Here is a 21,365-nt window from a genome sequence, read left to right on the forward strand (position 1 = left end):
TAAGGCCCAGTGACATAAAGATGATGTGGAAATATTAAACCCAACTTCATCGGTTTCTCATTCAGACTTCCTTGCAGACATCTCTTTCCACTGCTATGCCAAAAATATTCCTGATAAATCTCAAATATCCCACTCAAGTACAAGATGGACAGAACACATCTCTCACATCAAACCTTTAAAATTGTACTTATAATTTTAACTCATAATTTTCCTTTGCCATATCCAAGAATTCTGCTATTCTGCTCAAGGTGTCTTTGTGTCTAATGTGCAATTAGTCCTCTCTTTCTACTCGTCTGTCATTTATCCTGTTTAATCTTCTTCTTTTTTTTCTTCCCTACCTCAGATGAGCCCGGCCAGTTGAAGATTTACCTTCCTAAGAAGCTGCTAGAGTGTCTACCCAAATGTTCCTCTCTGCCCAAGGAGCGCCATCGCTGGAACACCAACGAGGTGAGAATGAGACACACTCACATTGAGAGATGAAGAGGAGGTAAACAAACACAATGGCAGCTTTTCATTATGGGATCCTAAAACTGTGACACTGGGAAGTAACAAAAAAAAAAGCCCAAAAAACAACCATCAGCAACCTGAACTCACAGCGAAAATCTGACAGAGTATAGATTCCATTTGGCATGTTGCTGTCTGTTTTTCTTTGTAACCCAAAACCATTCTGGGGTAGGGCATAGGAAACAGCGGATTTGAGGTCTGAAACAATAAGGCTTATAGGCTGAAAAAACAAGGAATGAGGGTACAGATATGATTGTTTCTAGTGCTGCGTTTTACTAGGTTCAAAGAAGGTCTGGTCAGTAAGATACATTTTTTGCTATGGAACCAGAGAAAGTTGATAAAACTGTTGTATGTTTTTGGCTCCAAAGCAAACACAGCTACCATTCATTCATAAAGAGCAGAGATCGCTTTGCTCTAGGCCAAAATTAGCATCATCTTTGCTGTGTGAACAATAGATAACTTAGCCAAGAATGTAAAATTGGGTCAAGTTAGGTTCGGGACAGCTATTTACTTAGGGCCAAGGATAACCCTGAGATGAACATTTTGGGCGTGCGAAAAGCTTTTCAGAGTTGCATGTTGTTTCCAGACTTAAGCTGTTAGCTTAGAAAAGTGTCTGATGGGTGGAAATGGTTGCAGGCATTTATCGTCAATACCTCCTTGTTTATGCATCGCACAGCCCCTCCACTGGTGGTTTCCTCCATCCATTGTGATGTGGTTGGCCTCTGCTGAGACATTTTCTCCATGTGCAGACTGTGCACTCCATTATGGATGTGTGTTTGTGTTATTGATTACCAAGTCCAGCATTATTATGCAATGCAAAGCTGATTTGGCCTGTGGTTTTTCTCTCAGGAAAGTCATTACATTTTTCATGCAATCCATCTCAATGAAGGTCATAGTTAAGCACGGTGCCTACTGAACAGTGTGTTTGTATGAATAAGCAGTGTGCATGTGCGGTGTGTGTGTGTTTGCGGTGTGTTTCAGAGCAACGTGACTGCTACCGGTTAGGGACTTCCACACATCAGCCAACCACAAGCAATTGTGGACAATGCTCTGAATTAGACGAGCACACCTTGTTTCTGCCCCTTTTCCTGGCCTTACTCCCTTCTTGTCTCCCTAAGTCTCCCTTCCAACTCTTTTCTCTCCATCTCTTTCTGTCTCTACACCCCCAGTACCACTGCCCCCCCTCCACACACACACCACTCCCCATGCCTCTCTCTCCCTCTCTGATGAGGAGGTGCAGGCTCAGTTCAGGGGGAGGTTGGTTGTCCCTCAGCGGATTTCTTCAAAGCTCCTCTTCCACCCAGGCATAAAGTTTTCCGCATACTTAAACAGTCCATTGTGTCTGCTGCTCCTCTTGCTTAGTGCTTTCTTAGTGGGAGACATGTGTATGCTCACTGTGCGTTTAGTGCATGTATGTATTTCAGCCTGTGCATCCGGCGCAAGGAACCCTAGATTATTGCCATTGATTATTTTGAAGCTGCTGCGACAAAAGAATAGATTTTTTCCCCTGTCTGTTGACTTTTTTTTAATCTGTCTGAATTGCAGACATTCAAAGAAATCTACCAGTTTTTGTCATCAGCGTATAGGATATTAAATTAGCATTGTCCTGAAATTTTATCTGCGTGTACTGTTGAATGTCCACAATAGATTGTAATGCAAAACATTTTTAGATGCGGGGTTTCTGGACCAATCAGCTGTCAAGCCAGCTGTTAAATTTGGAGATTTTATTTACTTGGGCACATCTCTTCAATATTTGTATGCATGTGTGTGTGTAATTATTTACTGTGTAGATCCATTTGTGTGTGTTTCTATATAATTCTTTGTTTCCATATGTCTGTACATAAGCAAATCAAGAATTGGCTTTGGGTGTCCTCATCGTCAATGGCTTTTGGGTTTTTACATGCTGTTTATAAAAGCCATGCAGAATCAGGATTATCCTTAGTTTGTGTGTGTGTGTGCGTGTGTGTGTGTGTGAGGCTACGAAAAACGAGCGTGATAGATAAAGAGATTAAGACTTCGTTTGAGCGAGAATGCCTCTTATTAAGTCAGATTCAATCTTTACATGTCTTCATCTGATATGTCCTTAGTCTCACCTTTTTCTTGGCATGTGCATCACTTTGCAAGTGTGTGTGTGTGTGTGTGTGTGTGTGTGTGTGTGTGTGTATGTGTGTGTGTGTGTGTGTGTGTGTGGCTGTGTGTGCATGTGCGTTTGTTTCCCTGTGTGCAAAAGGATCTCTGTTTTGTCACGCATGGCTCCCCCTGACACCTTGGTCTCCCACAAGCACTGAGCTGTGACCCCATACATTTTTTACCCAGGCCGTTCCTCCTGCTCTCTGTCCTTTCCTCTCTTCCTTCCCTTTCCTCTCTCTCTCTCTCGCTCTCTCTCCCTCTTTTGTGTATCTACTGATGTGTGAAATTATTCTGGGATGGAGGGATGGATTCCTCCCTGAAGGGCTGAGCGGAGGCGTGAGCCTTTTGTTCAATAATAGATTGGGGGTGTATGTGTATCTGTCCATGGTAATAGACTATGGACTAGTTTTAGATAACAAACCACACTCAGGTGGGCAGACTGATGGTGAAGCCTGTGTTATCTATCCATCTGGAATTACTCGTTGTTTGGTTTCAGCAAATTCTTCGGAGCACCACCACGAGGAGGCTATCAAACTTTTGAAATGTAGACAAAGACCAACTTTAGAGTTTCATCGTGTGACTCAAGCTCATGAAAAGATATGATTACTCTTGTGGGGACCCTTGACATCCTGGCTCGTATATTAAGAAGCCAGACTGAGATGAATACTAAGTTAAAAAATTCTTTTTAAAGCTCCAGTTCAATATGAGACATGCACACACACGCTGTGCAAATGTGCATGTCATTGTGTGGTCTAATGTGCATTTTAAAGGCTTCTACTTCAGAGCTTCTCCCCCACTATAATTCAAATGATGCAACTGTCAAATGTGTTGGTACAGACTTCAGTGCATCACACAGATGACAGTTGCCTGTGCCACAACGCGTCTGCATGTGACTCTGCTCCACATGTCGCTCGACTGTACGAGTGGGGGGAAAAAGCAAATGTGAGAGCGGTACTATTTTGTCCTTAATGATATGAAACAAAATGCTCTGAAACAGGCAGTGTTTTTGCCGTAATGCGCTGTTCTCATCGTGCAGAGATGTGTACGTAGCTGTGTGGTGTGATGAGAGGCTCATTACCGGCGCTCACACGCCCGTTGTCTGGTTGTGTTGCTGCATGACAATAACGTGATAAGAAGTGGATCAAAAATCATATATGTTCCACACCATCATCTGCCTCCTGTGTGTGGGTGTGTATCTCTTTTTGTGCATAGTTGTTCTCATGGTAACCGATTGTGCATGAGTGTGTGAATGTGTGCGTGTGTGTGTGTGTGTGTGTGTGTGTGTGTGTGTGTGTGTGTGTGTGTGTGTGTGCACGCACGCATTTATATTTGTGTTAATTATATGATTGATGATGCATGTGCACCATTCATGATTTTGCGGCACACTTAAGGTGATAGGAGAGGGATTGCAAGTGGTATCAATGAGTTGCCGATCATGTCAACCAGACATGATAATTAAAAAAAATAATAGCAACAACAATAATAATAGGTAAAGAGCAGACATCTCAGGGAAAACTGTCAGTAACCCACTCACACGTGCGTGCTGTAGTGTCTCAGCTTATGGGAGCTACAATTTCTAGACCAAACAAAGCTTGGGTTGCTGGTGTGTGAGTACGTGTGCATGTTTAATTTATTATTAATGCCATTACTGTTGTTTGTGAGCCATTAAACAGATACATTGGATTAAATATGCACATACACAGCACTCCGCTGTTTGTGGAGATATTTCCTGTTTTTCCAATGTGGCTAAAACATCAGGCAGGAATGTCTGAAAAACAAGTTACACTTGGGGGAGATTGGCAGTTGTCAGTTACTAGACGATGAATCCATTATGGAAACCCTGAGTGATTATTGCAGGCCTCTCTGTTCCATTCAGACTGTGGTGTAGGGAAATAGGTGTTGTGAGTATTACAGCTGTTCATCCCTGCATTCATATTTGTGAATGTGTTGGAATGGTTAGATAAAATTAATTTAAATGTTTGAATAAGCACCAAGTAGATCTAATATTTTAATTTGTTACATGCTGTGTGAAAAAGTACAAGGAAAAACAGATTTTCATAGTGGAATATTTGCATAAAGATTTGCAGTCATACAGTGCTCTTGTGGGTGGAAAAAAAATTCACACAGAACTAAAATTTTACAGCTAAACCTAGAGTAAAATCCAAAAGTCCAAATTAAATATTCAAGCACTAATTTTGCATTAATTGGGAAGATCATATAGTCAAAATCAGCAGCTGTCCTAACAGATAAGTTGATTACACAGAGCCGCCTGAGCTCTTTACCATCCCTTCAGTTATTCCTGCAAGCTGCTTTGCAACCCACATTCACCCCAGCTCCTTCTTTTTGTGTCTGAACTGTCTGACCTCCCCACCCCACAGACCTATTCCACTAAATAAAAATTACTGCAGATGGCTACAATAGTCTTTATTTAACTAGAACGGTCCCAAGTGGCTGAAAGGTTATAGTTTCAGCTGAAGCTTGATTGGATCAGTCGGAGGCATGGTTATTACATCATTAGCCTTATATGAGCAGGCACATACCGACCTCCCACCAGGGAGACAGGCGGTGTAGGGAAATATCCTTGAAAACACTTTTACAGTTCAGAAATATATATCCTATCAGCACATCATTTCACAGTGAGTTTCCCCTTTGTATGCACAATTTAAACATCACAATTTCGATGGTTTGGGCTCTTTCACTCCATGTTACTCTGACTTGGAGCTTTGGGTGTCTGAATAAATTCCCCCCAAACTGTCATACATAGTAGTAGAGCTGAAATATTTGTCAATATGTTTTTTAATTAAATATTTTAATTTAAAATATGTAAATGTACGCATTTTTACTTTTCATTTAGGCGAGTACCACTCTGAGGATTTTGAACCAATAATTGACCCATTTTGTTGTTATGTAACCATCTCCAGGCCTCAGTGTCATCGTTGTCTGGCAACAAAAAAACAAAAACAATCATCCATCCATTATTCCATCTATCAATTTCTTCCATTTATCCAATTCCTGGTAGAGGTGGCTCTGGAGCCAATCCCAGCAGATCCATTCTAGCACACTTATTTTTTCCAGTGGGGGTACTCCAGCTGTTCAGTCATACAAGCCACTGGGGTGGACAGTAAAATACAAAATAGTTTAATTCACTATAACAAAAAAAGATACTGATTTTCTGTTAGCCTGTCATCTTGTTTTCTATCCAGGAACAGCTGATGGGAATTATCCTGAACCTTTTGTATAAATCTGGCACGCTTGCATTATATATTATGGTGATATTGACTGATACTTTGTTATTAATTAATTAATGCAGCTATTAAATATACAAGTAGTAGTTTAGTCACTATTTAACTTTTTAAACTATTTATAATTGAAATCGTTCCATGTCAGTGTTGGAGCTTATCAGAATGATTTAATGTTGATTCTCTCCCCTCCAGAGAAATGTGTTCTTCTGACAGCTGCACCCACACAATACCACACATGTGTAACTCCAAACCTTTTTAAAAAAAATCAGGGACTATTTGTGCAAATCTTAGTCATTTGTTTTGAATTGTCAGGCACTGTTACAGGCACAGTCCTCAAAACAAAAAGCCCAAACTATTCTTTTTCATTTTCAGATTTGGTGATGCGCAGCTACAGTCCTTTTGACCCCATTTTCTTTCCAAAGTTGTGCCCTTGATTTTTGACATTGATGTGCAAACTGCCAAAGTGCAACACAACCTGGCACAGGTCGTGAAAGGCTCAAACTCCTCCTTTCCTCCTTTTGGCCGTGTCAGTACATAGACAGAAGTATAAGGGTTTTGGAAACTTATAGAAAGTTTTATTTTTAAACAAAATGGGTGTGCTGCCTAAGTATTTGTTAGATAACATGTTGGTGAGAAACTTTATCCGTGTCAGTGTGTGTGTGTGTCCCAGAGCCTGCCTATGGCTGTAACCTCTCCAGTTGACATTGAGCTCTGTGCTGTTGCCGTTTACCAGAGTAAAGCATAGTTTAATGAGGGGGCAAAGAAGCCAGTACACACACTCACACATGCACACTCATGCATGCTACATACGTCTACACTCGCAGACATGCACACGCAGGACCAGAGGGGTGTTTCACAGCTCCTTGTGTTTGATTCCCATTCTTTTATTTTTAATCATTCCTCTGTCTTTTGGGTTGAGAAATATTTTATGTTTGGAGAACGCCAAGTTATAATCACTAATTAGTCCTCCAGGCTCTCTCGCTTCATCCCCCCAACCCCCACCCCACCACCCTGCTTTCTTCCCATCTCTCTCTGAGCCAAGCATAGCCCAATTACACCCAGCATCACTTTGTGTCTGCTGTGACTTCCATTTTCCACTTCCATACTGTCCTGCTGACCCGACCGGAAAAATTAACCAAAATGTAAAGAAACACAAAGAAGTAATTGCATCCATTCTACTCAAAGATTAATATCCCTGTTGATAAATGTAATTATTCAGCAAGCTTTTGCAAACAGGGACGTGCATGGTAAATTCTGCAAGTTTTAGCCATGCTGGTATTTTAGCCCGCACAAGTTCACAAGAAGACGAGATTAACTGGGTTTTACAGGTCAGGTGTCTGTGGTTGGAGTTAGAACTGTCCCTCCTTTCCTCTTTACATTGTGTGCTGGGAGTGATGGAGTGTAAGGTGGCCAGTGAGTGTGTGGAATTGGTTTTGTGGTGGTGGTTTTGGACTATTTCCCTAAAGAAGAATAAGGGTAGTTTCATTATTCATCATTTTCATTATTGGCATTTAAATATTCAGTTAATTCGTAAAAACGATCATCTGTCAGTCACTTTTGAGTCATTTGGGTTTAAGAAAAAAAAATCACTTCCAATCAGTAACTCAATGGTGTGAATTGGGGAAAACTCAAACTGGAACCTTTTGTCAGCAAAACCGCCTATTTACAGGTATTAGAAAGCCAAATTTGATTATCTGAGGATACATTCATTAATCGGGAAGCAGAGCTACAGCAAAACTTGGGAGTAAAGCAAGAGCAAAAAAAAGGGGACTTCAGTCAGAAATGGAATATCTTCCATTAATGTGCCAACAACAAGCTTTTTTAAATTAGAAAACAGAAGTTAGGTATCATAATTTGATGACACCTGAAGCTTCCTGACAGGACCACAGCAGCTAATCTAGTGAACTTTTTGATGACAGTTGTGATCCTAGATGCATGGATATGGTAATGGAAGGACTGCCAACACTAGATACAGACAGAAAACTTCGACTGAGATACCCCTTTCTTTTGACAAGTTGTCTACTGCCGTCCAGCAGCTTACATGTGGCTGAGCATCAGAAATCGATGGACTCCCTGCAGAGTCCTATAAACTGTTTTGGTTTGTGTTGGGAAAAGATTTGTATAAACATTTTAGAGACTTATTAGATTCTGCAACAATGCTGCTCAGCTGCTTCAGAGCAATTTTGCCAACATTTACAAAAAAAGAGAGAGATCTAGGTTTGCTTAGAAACTTTAGTCCAGTGTTTCTCCTTTGCATAGATTATAAAATAATTACAAAATGTCTCTCAAATAGACTGAAGGACTGTTTGATACTTTGGTTTCTGTTATCAATAACAATCAGTCATATTACATTCTTGAAAGCACAAAAATAGACAATCTGTTTTTGAGTCATGAAATGACCTATCAAAATGTCAGGGTCTGGATGTACGCCTTTTTTCTATAAATCAAGAAAATCCTTTTGACATAGTGGATCATTTTTATTTGTTTAGGATGCTTGAAGCTTTTAGGTTTGGAATAAAAAGTATTTCATGAATTAAGTTTCCCTATTCAAATGTGTCTGTTTTGCTGAAGATACGAGGGGGACTCAGCAGACCAGTCCCTGTACAGAGAGGCATTAGGCTAATGTCTGCTATGTTGTATGCTCTCACCATTGAGCCCCTCTTGAACCAATTAAGACAGGATCTCACCGGGTTAAACTTTGATGCAGATGCCAGTTAGTTTGTCTGCTAGTCAAAAATGATGCTCACATATTGGAACAAAAGTTACCACTGTGTAAGTGTGTATCCTCTGTGAGAGTTAACTGGCAAAAGTGTGAAGGTTTACTGTTAGGAGAGTGGAAAAGCAAACAAGCAGCCATTACTTCCAGCTGGGCTGCAGTGGAGCAGACAGGGGATGAAATGCCTTGGGGTTTTTCTTGGCAATGATGATTTGCAGAGGAAAAACTGGGAGGGTGTAGTGGAGAAAATTAGTGCCCGATTGTTTAAATGAATGCGGGCCCAGTCACAGCTGTCTTATAGCCCCCTATAGGACAGCGGTGACCGGTTGTGAATAATCTTCTTGAGCCTTCAAATGCACTGGTGCAGGACATTCAGAAGAGACTGATTAACTTAACTTAACTTACCAGTATGGACATATTAGGAACTTCATCATTCTACCTCTGTGCTAAAGACATGCTAAAGACCACTGGCTTAAGAGTGCTCAAAAGTAAGATAAGATAAGATAAGATAACCTTTATTAGTCCCACACGTGGGAAATTTGTTTTGTCACAGCAGGAAGTGGACAGTGCAAAAGTTATGACGCAAAAATTAGAATACAATAAGAATAAATACAGTACACAGCTGTACAGAATAGAATAAAATAATATACTATATACAGTAGAATAAAATAGAATAAAAATATACAATAAGATAAAAATAGAATACGAATGCTATATACAACTGAGTAAAAATACAACGATGCCAGAAAAGATTATTGCACTTAGTGTTATTGCACATGTGTGGATGTGTGTGTTTGTTCAGTTAAAGTCTTTGTTGTGGAGTCTGACAGCAGTGGGGAGGAAAGACCTGCGAAATCTCTCCGTCCCACACCGTGGGTGCCGCAGTCTGCCACTAAAGGAGCTGCTCAGTGCTGTCACAGTCTGCTGCATGGGGTGGGAGACGTTGTCCAACAGGGATGACAGCTTAGCCGCCATTCTCCTGTCACTCACCACCTCCACTGGGTCCAGACTAGGGCATCCTAGAACAGAACTGGCCCTTCGGATCACCCTGTTCAGTCTCTTCCTGTCCCCAGCAGAGATGCTGCCGCCCCAGCAGACCACACCATAAAAGATAGCAGAAGCCACCACAGAGTCATAGAAGGTCTTCAGGAGTGGGCCCTCCACCCCAAACGACCTGAGTCTCCGCAGCAGGTACAGCCTGCTCTGCCCTTTCCTGTAGAGGGCGTCTGAGTTATGAGTCCAGTCCAGTCTGTTGTTCAGATGAACACCAAGGTACCTGTAGCTGTCCACAGCCTCAATGTCCATACCCTGGATGTTCAGTGGTTGCAGTGGAGAATGCTTGTGCCTGCGGAAGTCTACCACCAGTTCCTTGGTTTTACTGGCGTTGATCTGGAGGTAGTTCAGCTGGCACCAGTCCACAAAGTCTTGAGTCAGTCCTCTGTACTCCTTGTCGTCCCCATCAGTGATGAGGCCGACTATTGCAGAGTCATCAGAGAACTTCTGCAGGAAGCACTGGGTGGAATTGTGGGAGAAGTCTGCAGTGTAGATGGTGAAGAGGAACGGAGCCAGAACCGTTCCCTGTGGGGCCCCCGTACTGCAGACGTATATGGGAACATGAGGGAAGAGCCTCTGTTCTGTAGCCCACTTACTCAGTTTCCGGATGCTTAACTCTGCTGGCATACAAAGAATCCTTACAACAGCTGGCCTGACAAAGTTCGAAGGGTTGAGATCAGGAGAGCAGTGTAAAACTGTTGCCATCAGCTCTTAAACTGGTTTTGTGCTTTGCCCTTCCTGGTCTCCGTGAGCATTATTTGTAGGCTCCGCAGAAGCGCAGCCATTGGTTTGAACTCCTTTGCCATCAACGCTGTAGTAGAGCAACATGAAGAAGACGTGGCTCTTGTATCTTTTGAAACACTGCAGCTCACTGATCTTCCTAAAGCCTCAAAGATATATGTATTTCCTGTATGCTGCGAGTATGAAAGCTCTCAACGGAGCTTCATTACTTCTTGTTCTAGTTTTCTTCTCCTATAGGCAGCTGGACAAACCTATAAAGAAGCACAGTGCGGTTCTCCAGTGGAGAGTGGCACATGGGGGCTGGGGCCACAAACAGATATGTGGCACATATAGACCACATAACAGGAGACCCTGCAAATTCTGTGGGTAACCTGTCCTAGGCTAGTTCCTCTGGCTGCGTTCGGACAGGTGAGGGACGACAACATTCTCATTTGTAAACCCAGACAGATAGTGCAGCATAGTGGAGACATATCTAGTCAGTTTTCTTATAGGTCAGGCAAAAACTGGGATTGTGTTAACCAGGAGGAATAAAATGAAAGGAACAGGGTCTGCAGATGTTAAACTTCAAAAGTCTGGTGTCTGCTCGTATCAGAATAGAGTTCACCTACTATGAAATGGTTGCAGACTTGGATCATTTCATCTCTTTTTAGGGGGGGTGAAGGAAATGTTCTGTACACAGTGAATAATGAATTGCGTGGTCTCAGTTTCTTGGGTAATGGTTTACTGTGGGGTAGGGTAAGATTGTGAAAATGTGCAGTTATATTGTGTTTTTCTTTGTATGACTGTAAATAAGGAATTGATTCATTAAAGGCTTTGTTAAAAGTCAAAGGTCTCCTCTGCTCTCTTCTCTTTTCCTCTCTTCTTCTCTCCTCTCCTCTCCTCCTACCCATCTGGAAGCCCCACATTTTCCTCCTGTTCTATTTTCTCCATGTTGCACAGACCCACTATTTATCTTGCCCACTATAATTTGACACAAAATATTGTTAACTGGAGACACAGAAATATATTAAACAGTGGGAATGTGTGAGTGTGGGGGTGTTGTGTATGTGCCCGAGTGCATTTGTGTGTGCTTCTGTGTGTGTGTGTGTGTGTGTGTGTGTGTGTGTGTGTGTGCGCCTTTGAGTTTTAACTTCCTGTTAGATTCCAAACCCGACCAAGTAGTGAATGACCCAGAGTGTCTGCTGTAATAAGAAGCTGGGCTGTGCAGTGGAGACAATATTTTTTGTATCTTTAAATGTCCCCACATAAAACCTCTGTAATATCTGATTCTTGTGTAAATTAGATTGAATTCATTGGAGACAGATAAAGCATATAAATGTGTATGTGTGTTCATGTGTGTGCACAGACAGCTGGTCCTTCTGCTCCTATTTTGAGAACTGCATCTGTAGAGTTTTGTCTAGATAACTTTATTTAACTTTCATAACTATGTGCTTTGCTGGGCCTTTAGAAGTCAAATACTGCATATGTTAACAACAATTTGCCTTTTGTATATTGCCAAATAACTGTGACTTACACATGACATTAGAGTACAAATTAGGAACAACAAGTGTTGGAAGGCTTTCTTTTGTACAGAGCTTTTTCTTAAGCATCTTCTCTTCTTGACTTAGTAGCTGAAGCTTAGGGACTTGTAGAGAATATGCCTGGTTCAGGATTTCTGAAGTCAATGCATATTTCATACTCTCTGCTCATGTTTACAAAGGTAGGTTTCAGTCTAACATACTCTTAGCTTTGATGTAAATAGTGCTGCAAAGTCCAACAACGCATAAATAATAAAACAAATAAATAAATCATATAAAGATATGTGTAAATCTTGTACACTTTTTTATTCGATGTATGGGTGTAGAGTCATATCTATATGGTCTGCTGATCTGAAACACAGCTTACTTTTACTCATGCCCAACCAGGTTGCAGTCTCCAGTTCCAAAGTATTTAGCAATATTGTTTGTAAATTCATATGACAAATATACACTGAGCATATCGATGAACATCTGGGTCTGCATGAGCGTAACTTGAGTCATCAGAGAGGTTCTTATATTGACATTTCACACTGCTTTATCACTGATAAAGGATTATGGAGTTGTCTACTCAGCAGTATGAAGTGAATCTATGAAGTGAATTGGATTGAGATTTGGTGACTGTGGAGGCCATTTGAGTGCGGTAAACTCATTGTCATGTACAAGAAACCATTTTCAGTTGATCTGAGCTTTTCGACATGGCGCGTTATTCTGCTCGAAGCAGCCATCAAAAGATGGATACATAAAGGTGTTCATAAAGGGATGCACATAGTCAGCAGCAGTACTCAGGCAGGTTGTCACATTGCTCGGTACTAAAGGACCCAAAGTGTGCTGAGAAAATATCTCATACCATTACACTACCAGCAGCAGCCTGAACTGTTGATACAGTGCAGGGTGGTACCAGGTGTGGTCTTCTGCTGCTGTAGGCCATCTGCTTCAAGGCTCAATGTGTTGTGCCTTCAGAGATACTCTTCTGCATATCTTGATTGCAAACAGTGTCTATTTGAGTTACTTTTGCCTTCCTATCAGTTCAAAGCTTTTTGCCGATTCTCCTCTGACCTCTGTCATCAGCAAGACATTTTTGCTTGCTGGATATTTCCTCTTTTTTGGGCCATTCTCTGTAAGAAATATTTATTTAGTTATGTATTTATTTATTTTATTTAGAAAGAGGTGCAATACATATTAATGAACATTTTAACTAATGTAAATATGCCAGATTATAGCCTTGGGCTGGTTTCCATCTGCAGACCCTCTGGCAGGTTGGTGTTACACACAAGTTAGGAAAAACATACAGAGACACTATTTATAGATCATGTGACAAGGACAAAAACCGTGCTCACATTATATTAGAACAAACAATTACAAGAAGAGTGGACAAAAGAGGACAGTATAGATAACAATAACGGAAACACATCAGTTATATTGCACAAACCCCAGTGTTACACATGCCCTGACTGTCTTGATATTGCACTGACGCATTACACTAATAGTTATTTCCCTTTTTGTAATACACTAACTCTTTTTCATGTCCAATATAAAGCATGATTAATTAAACATGATCACGTGTTTGTGTGTCCCTCAGTCACCCTTTTAAGTGACTCTTAAAGGGAGATTTGTACTTTCCCTCACTGACAGTGGAAGACTATTCCAGAAGCTCACTCCCTGATATGACAGAGCATTCTGTGAAAAGGTGGTGCCTCTAAATGCCTCTATCTAAATAGAGATAGTTGCATGGGAAAATCCCAATAGGACAGCGGTTTCAGAAATACTCAGACCATTCTAAATTAAGTCACTCTTCTTTTCCTCTCTGATGCTCATTTTGAACTGCATGTGATCATCTTGACTATGTCTACATGCCTAAATACTAGGGGTGCAACGATACACAAAATTCACGGTTCGGTTCGGTTCGATACTTTGGTGTCACGGTTCGATATTTTTTCGATACAAAAAAATGTTCATGCATTTTTAATTTGTCATTTATTAAAATTATATAAAATTATTAAAATTATAAATTATATATTTTAACTCAAAAGTACAGTTTTTAAATTTAACCCTAACCCTTGTGCGTGTTTTTTATTTTGACAGCGAATGCGCACCTGCGGACCACTTATGTGCAGCCCTGGTTATTTAGCTCGTCATATTGCAGCCACAGAAATTCTTTTGTCCATGAAACCATAAAGCTGCACTTTCTTTTTGCCTTATAGTCTGATTTGTCATAACTTCTCCGTTTTGTGGTAAGCTTTTCTTTGGCTGTCACTTCTTCACCCTGACCTGTCTTATTTGGCTCAGCAGAACTGAAATGCTTTTACACACGCACTCACATAAGCTCAGCGATTCTCTGCGCGATCAACCTCTCACATGTTTAAGCTTGCTGCGGGAGATTTCACTTGTCATGTTTGCATAGTAAGCTAACGATTAATAAGACGATGTCAGAGGAATTGGTGCACAAATTATCATCACTCACAGATCAGTGCTGTCGCTCTCTATACACAGTTCGCACGATTGCAAAGTGAAAGCAAAAAAACAAGCGCAAATTCAAACGCGACTTCAATATGTCACATATTGACAGTGGCTCACCGATGCCAATGACATAATTACCCAGCTACATTTCTGAAAGAATGCAAAAGCATTGACATATATTTTTCCTTCCTACAATAGCCCGACGGGCAGGGAAGAGATAGATTTTGGTAGCCCGACTGAAAAAAATCGCTAGCTCCGGGACGTCGGGCTAGCGATATTGCAAGCCCTGTATCTGATTGAGGAATCACTCATCTTTGGAAAAGAGAGTTTATTACAGAGAAATGGCTCTTTCCAAAATAAAAGCTATACTATCCACTTCTTCTGGGCTATATTCTCAGCAGCATAAGGAGAATCATGTGCTAACAGCTGTCTAAATGACTCGGCTAAAGTTAGTAGCATGCTTGCTTTTTTTTGTCTGCTTCCACTTGTCTTTGCACTAGGATGATGTCGGTGTAAATGTGCAGTCATATTCGTTGTGTTCCCACTAGTGCTTTCAGGTTAATCTCGTTGAAATGACCTTAACGCCACAACACGGCAAATCTCCGTTAACGAGCTACCGCCGATCGCTCCGTGCATGGGGCTAGACGGCCAACACGTTAACGAGCTAACTGCGCTAACACACTAGTTCACACCAATGTAATTGAGCATTGCATGGCACATCCAACATACTGTTTTACTTTAGTCCATGACTCGCTTACCTTCAGGGTCATACGTCACATGAAAACCAAAATAATTCCAAACGCCAGATCTGAATGAGGTTCAATTTGCCTGTTGCAAGGAGAGCTTAACTTCTGTCTCGCTAGCTTGCCCTGCGCTCTTCCTTCTGACTATGCTGTCTGTGTTGAGCGCTCAGTGGATCTGCGCTCGACAGTGCAGCCTAGGCGGAGTAGTCGAACACAGATTCACTGAGCGCTCAACACAGACAGCATCGTCAGAAGGAAAGTTGATAAAATAAATTACAAATGTTGTATTGTTCGATACATATGCGTACCGAACCGAAAGCACTGTATCGAACGGTTCAATATCGATACGGATATCGTTGCACCCCTACTAAATACACAGACAGCTGATGAAATATTTGTGTTAGCGAGCTGTTGAACAGGTGTACCTGACCAAGTGGCCTATGAGTACATATATTTATAACCTATTAATGGTAACCTAGTCTTTAATTTTATTCCTCTAGACATGATTGGAGTGTTTATGGTTTTTATTTCTGCGTCTGTCTGTCTACAAATTTGCAGTTTCTGGCATGATGCTAATTTGGTCTCTACAAATTCTTTTCTCGCTGCATTCTTGGAAAGACACAGATTATGGTTGTGCCTGTCTTTTTTTAATACATCACCGAATATTTATTTTTCTGGAGTGAAGAGACCTCAATTTACTTTCCAGTTTGTTGTCTATTCCATCAAAGTTGCCTCAGTTAATTTTGTACATAGCACTATTAACTGCCTCTGTTGTAGCTAATCCAAGATGAATAGAATTGTCAATAAAAACATCCCAGCTCAAATATTTTTTACTAACGCAATCAAAGTTCATACGTATTTGCAAAGGGGATGCAAATTTATCCGACCACATTTGTTTTTGCTGCGTAAAGTTGCTGTGGGGTTAAATTGTCAGTTTTGTTAATGTGATATCGCACTGGATCTAAGTGTGTTGGCCTCATAAGCTTCCATCATCTAATGGCCACTTGGAGTCCGTAGGTTTATTTCTAATTAAAACTGGTAAGATCATGTCGTTGTTAAATTGCATTTCCAGGGTTAGATCAACTGCATTCGCTCCAGACCAAAAATACAAGGTAATAATAAAGAAATGTCAGATTGCTGCGGTAGATTCAGAACACTCTCATTTATTTCCTCTTATCATCTGTTTGCTCATTACTTTATGATTTTATAAAGCAGATGCATGTTATGGTGGTAAATGTCTATAGCAGTGAATTGATTAACATTCATTGGTAGATGTTTTTATGGATGGTAATGTGTTTTTCACTTGTTAATGAGTTAAGAAGACAAACAGTTTAACACTCCTGCGGTGTGTACTACACTCTCACTGTGAGCAATGTTTCTCCTGGTGCAGAGTTGTTTCAGAAAACTCTTTAAAATCACAATTAAAAACCTAAACTGTAACACAAAAATTTCTATGATTTTTATACATTAATGAAAGTGCACTGGATGGCTCTAACAAATGTGGAAAAAAGAGTCTTGATGCACAACATCTGCTTTTAAAACCGAATAATATTATGTTTCAATATCATGCAATGGCTGATATGTGGTGTATTCCTCCATAGAGGAATCTATGGAGTCCTTTGAAAACCTGGATGAGGTGTTTGTGCTAATATGCTGTGTTTGGTGCATTATGGCCAGACATCTCCACTTTTGGTCTCGTCTTTCCAGAGCACATTGTTCCAGAAGTCTTGTGGTTTTTACAGATCCAACGTTACAACATTACAAAAAGTCCTGCTACCATGAGCTTTCTCCTGCCAGCCCTAGAAAACAAGCCATACTTGATCTTTTTCTAATTGCACTGTCATGTACTTCAACCTTTAATGAGCTAACTGAGGCCTGTAAAGTCTGAGCTATAGATCTTGGGTTGTTTTTTTTCCAGTTTTTCTGAGCATTCGCTGATCTGACCTTGAAGTGGATTTGCAGGGACATCCACTGCTAGAAAGATTGTTGCACTGTGTTCACCCAAACCTGAATGCTCTGGACCAGCAAACTGCCAAATCTGCTCACACTTGTTGATGATCATTTAATCAAGGGAACTTGATTACGAGCACCTTCCATATCTCTATGGAAGCAGCAAGACTTTACATCATTTTTCACAGGATTACAGAGAGACTTCTGAAAACTTTTTTTCACATGACTGTAGGTCAATTATGATTGCGTGTTTTAAAACCTACAAAGCATTAATTTCTGCTTTGTTTGTATTTATGTTTGTATGCTCAATTTATTTCTCAGTTTTTCAGAGGAGGTTGGCAAAAGGGGTTAATTGGCCGCCCACAACATCATATCCACAACAAAACATAGTGAGAGAGGTGTGAATCCCATGGTGTTGTGTCTAGCATTTTCCACTAACATTATTCTGGAAATGTAAACATTTACAAGAGTTACCCAGGGAAACATATACATTTACTGGTAAATATGCTGTTCCCAACATCTACCGTAATATATAGAGATTTTTTCAGTGTCTGTGTGTGTGTGTGTGTGTTTTGCACTTTCAGTGTGAGTTATGATATCTGAGCTGTTCCATTCAGGGGCTCACAGCAGGAGTCCAGTCTTTTCCTCTCCAACTGCACTTCGATCTAGCACTACATATTCCTCCATCTCCCCAATTCGGTCCGCTTCTTCCTCCCTCTCCTGCCTCGCCCCCCTCGCTGATGTATGGAATGTCTACTCTCATATGGAGTGTGTTTGTAAAAGTCATGGTAATCAAATTTCACTGATTCCCGGGGGATTAAACAAGGTGGCATTTGTGTGTATGTGTGTGCGAGTGCGTTCTGTCGCTCTGCATATACACTATTAGCTGTGCACTAAGTTGTGTATTGTAGTGCAGCTGTGTCATTACTCTAAGACCAGCTCAGCTGTAATATATCATCCATCATCTTGTACTCCAAGGAGACAACTATATATGGGATAGCAATGCTGCATTTGCATACCGGCAGAGCATATACTGTGTTTTAATTGATTCAATATGCAGTATAAAGCGGTTGAAGGGGGCATTATAAACACCTCAAGGCAGAGCATCTCACTTGTCTCAGCTGCATCTTGACCAAGTCACAGAGATTAAAAGTCTTGCTTTCTGGATTGTGTGTCTGACTCAGACACTCACAATAACAATATTGTTTGCTTATTTGAAATCAACCCTAACACTCGAGGCAAAATCACTCTCTTACAAAAATGAGATGATTACAGAGTGGAAGTAATCGCTCATGACTGCTGCAAACATGGCGGCAGCAAGATTTCCCACCCACAAAACAGGTATTACTTAGCCTAGGTGCACAATTACCTATTGTTGGAAGTATATATGTTCTGGCAGTATGGCTATAGGTTTAGCAAGTTTTAACTATGTTCAACACACAACTTCAGCCTCCTTTTTTTTCTGTGAGACTCTAAGCTACAATTTCTGCCTGCTCTTAGGTGTTATTGCATGTTGAACTAGAAAGTCACACCCCATTACAGTTCATATGAGGTGGAAAGCTACCAGGACAGCCTGGAAGGCAATGACTGATGTCTGTGTGCCTTTGAATCTCTAAAAGTGCATTAAATTAGCAAATATTATATAGCTTTGGCAGAAGTATTTGCAACAAAGGCAACCAAACTTAAGTAAACTCAGTGTCTCCATAGACAAAAAAATATGCTTGCTGTCAGATATAAACCATAAAGTATTTGCTGAAGTTTCTCTTCCTGATATATACACACACACACACACACACACACACACACACACACACACACACACACATATATATATATATATATATGTATATATATATATATATATATATATATTAGGGCTGCCACGATTAGTCGACTAGTCACGATTACGTCGACTATCAAAATCGTCGACGACTGATTTAATAGTCGACGCGTCGTTTGAAGCTTTGTAAGATCCCAAAAGACGCAGGAATAAGTAGCAGGATTTAAGAGTGTAATAACGGACTGAAACAGAAGATGGCAGCACTGCATGTACAAGGATGCCAGCTGCCGTTAAACCCCGAAGAAGAAGAAGAAGAAGCAGCTGTGTCCCAGAATTCATAGCGCGGCCCAGCTCAGTTTCCAACAATGGCGGCAGCTAGTTAGTTTTAATATTACTCTTATTATTCTTTCTGGGTCACAAAATAAACGTTTAACATATTTTCAGCCGAGAATGTAGCTGTGTAAACCTCAAATATCGGCTCAGTTTATCAGGACACCACATATTTTCAAAAGCGCTCCGACGTTTTCGGAGACGTCTGTTACCCACTAGCTCGATAGCTAGCCGGGGGCTAGGTCACTAGCGCGGTGAGAACACCGGACTCCCGGCAAATTGTTTTCAAACCCACCGCCGTCTTTCGCTACTCAGGTTAAATATATATGAGTCACTTAGATAAATTAAAAATGTTGTTGTTTGGCTTTTTTTTTTTTTTTGTATTTTATTTGTTCCTGAGTAAATCGGTTTGTCTGAGATTAAAGTTATAGTTTTTACACAGCTGAATAAACGTCAAGCAGACAGCTGATTATCAGAAGTGTGAGATGCTGGAGAATATACTCCGTTGTCCTGTTATATTTTAGATAGCAAGGAGTTTATTAAACTTCACCGAAACAATCTGCAAATTTCATTAAAATTGAATAAACTATCATCTTGTCTTTATTTTTAGTTAGCACCTTAAAAGCTTAAAGCTGTAAGCTAATGATAGTTATATAAGAGCAGATGCTGCTGGTGCAATAAGCTGTAGTTTTACGTCCAGTGGATGATGATCTGATTAGTCGACTAATCGCATAAATAATTGGTGACTAGTCGACTATCAAAATAATCGTTTGTGGCAGCCCTAATATATATAACACCCAGCACGCCCCTGCGGGCGGTTTATCCTTCAAGCTCGGGTCCTCTACCAGAGGCCTGGGAGCTTGAGGGTCCTGCGCAGTATCTTAGCTGTTCCCAGGACTGCGCTCTTCTGGACAGAGATCTCCGATGTTGTTCCCGGGATCTGCTGGAGCCACTCGCCTAGCTTGGGAGTCACCGCACCTAGTGCTCCGATTACCACGGGGACCACCGTTACCTTCACCCTCCACATCCTCTCGAGCTCTTCTCTGAGCCCTTGGTATTTCTCCAGCTTCTCGTGTTCCTTCTTCCTGATATTGCTGTCATTCGGAACCGCTACATCGATCACTACGGCCGTCTTCTTCTGTTTGTCTACCACCACTATGTCCGGTTGGTTAGCCACCACCATTTTGTCCGTCTGTATCTGGAAGTCCCACAGGATCTTAGCTCGGTCATTCTCCACCACCCTTGGGGGCATCTCCCATTTTGACCTCGGGACTTCTAGGTTATACTCGGCACAGATGTTCCTGTACACTATGCCGGCCACTTGGTTATGGCGTTCCATGTATGCCTTGCCTGCTAGCATCTTGCACCCTGCTGTTATGTGCTGGATTGTCTCTGGGGCATCTTTACACAGCCTGCACCTGGGGTCTTGCCTGGTGTGATAGACCCCAGCCTCTATGGATCTTGTACTCAGAGCTTGTTCTTGTGCTGCCATGATTAGTGCCTCTGTGCTGTCTTTCAGTCCAGCTTTGTCCAGCCACTGGTAGGATTTCTGGATATCAGCCACCTCCTCTATCTGCCGGTGGTACATACCGTGCAGGGGCCTGTCCTTCCATGATGGTTCCTCGTCTCCCTCCTCTTTCTTGGGTTTCTGCTGCCTGAGGTATTCACTGAGCACTCGGTCAGTTGGGGCCATCTTCCCAATGTATTCTTGGATGTTCCTTGTCTCATCCTGGACTGTGGTGCTGACACTCACCAGTCCCCGGCCCCCTTCCTTCCGCTTAGCGTACAGCCTCAGGGTGCTGGACTTGGGGTGAAACCCTCCATGCATGGTCAGGAGCTTTCTTGTCTTTATGTCAGTGGCTTCTATCTCCTCCTTTGGCCAGCCTATTACCCCAGCAGGGTACCTGATCACGGGCAGGGCGTATGTGTTGATGGCCCGGATCTTGTTCTTACCATTCAGCTGACTCCTCAGGACTTGCCTGACCCTCTGCAGGTACTTGGTGGTTGCAGCCTTTCTAGCGGCCTCTTCATGGTTCCCATTTGCCTGCGGGATCCCCAGGTACTTGTAACTGTCCTCTATGTCTGCAATGTTGCCTTCTGGTAGTTCAATCCCCTCAGTTCTGACTACCTTCCCTCTCTTTGTTACCATCCGACTACACTTCTCCAGTCCGAACGACATTCCAATGTCATTGCTGTATAGCC

General features: G+C 41.5%; 1 protein-coding gene across 2 annotated transcripts in view; it reads left to right on the forward strand.

Moving 5' to 3' along the window:
* LOC146631863 (calmodulin-binding transcription activator 1-like) overlaps positions 1-21,365 on the forward strand; it is a 57,716-nt gene that overhangs the window by 7,242 nt on the left and 29,109 nt on the right. For both annotated transcript variants that reach the window (XM_085353953.1, XM_085353952.1), the window contains exon 3: positions 344-447. In XM_085353953.1, the coding sequence (XP_085210079.1) occupies positions 344-447 (104 nt within the window). The remainder of the gene's footprint in view (positions 1-343; positions 448-21,365) is intronic.

The sequence above is a fragment of the Diplotaxodon limnothrissa genome, linkage group LG5 (assembly GCF_057381915.1).
Source record: "Diplotaxodon limnothrissa isolate DT_005_m linkage group LG5, D_limnothrissa_male_GT1.1, whole genome shotgun sequence".
Lineage (NCBI taxonomy): Eukaryota > Metazoa > Chordata > Actinopteri > Cichliformes > Cichlidae > Diplotaxodon > Diplotaxodon limnothrissa.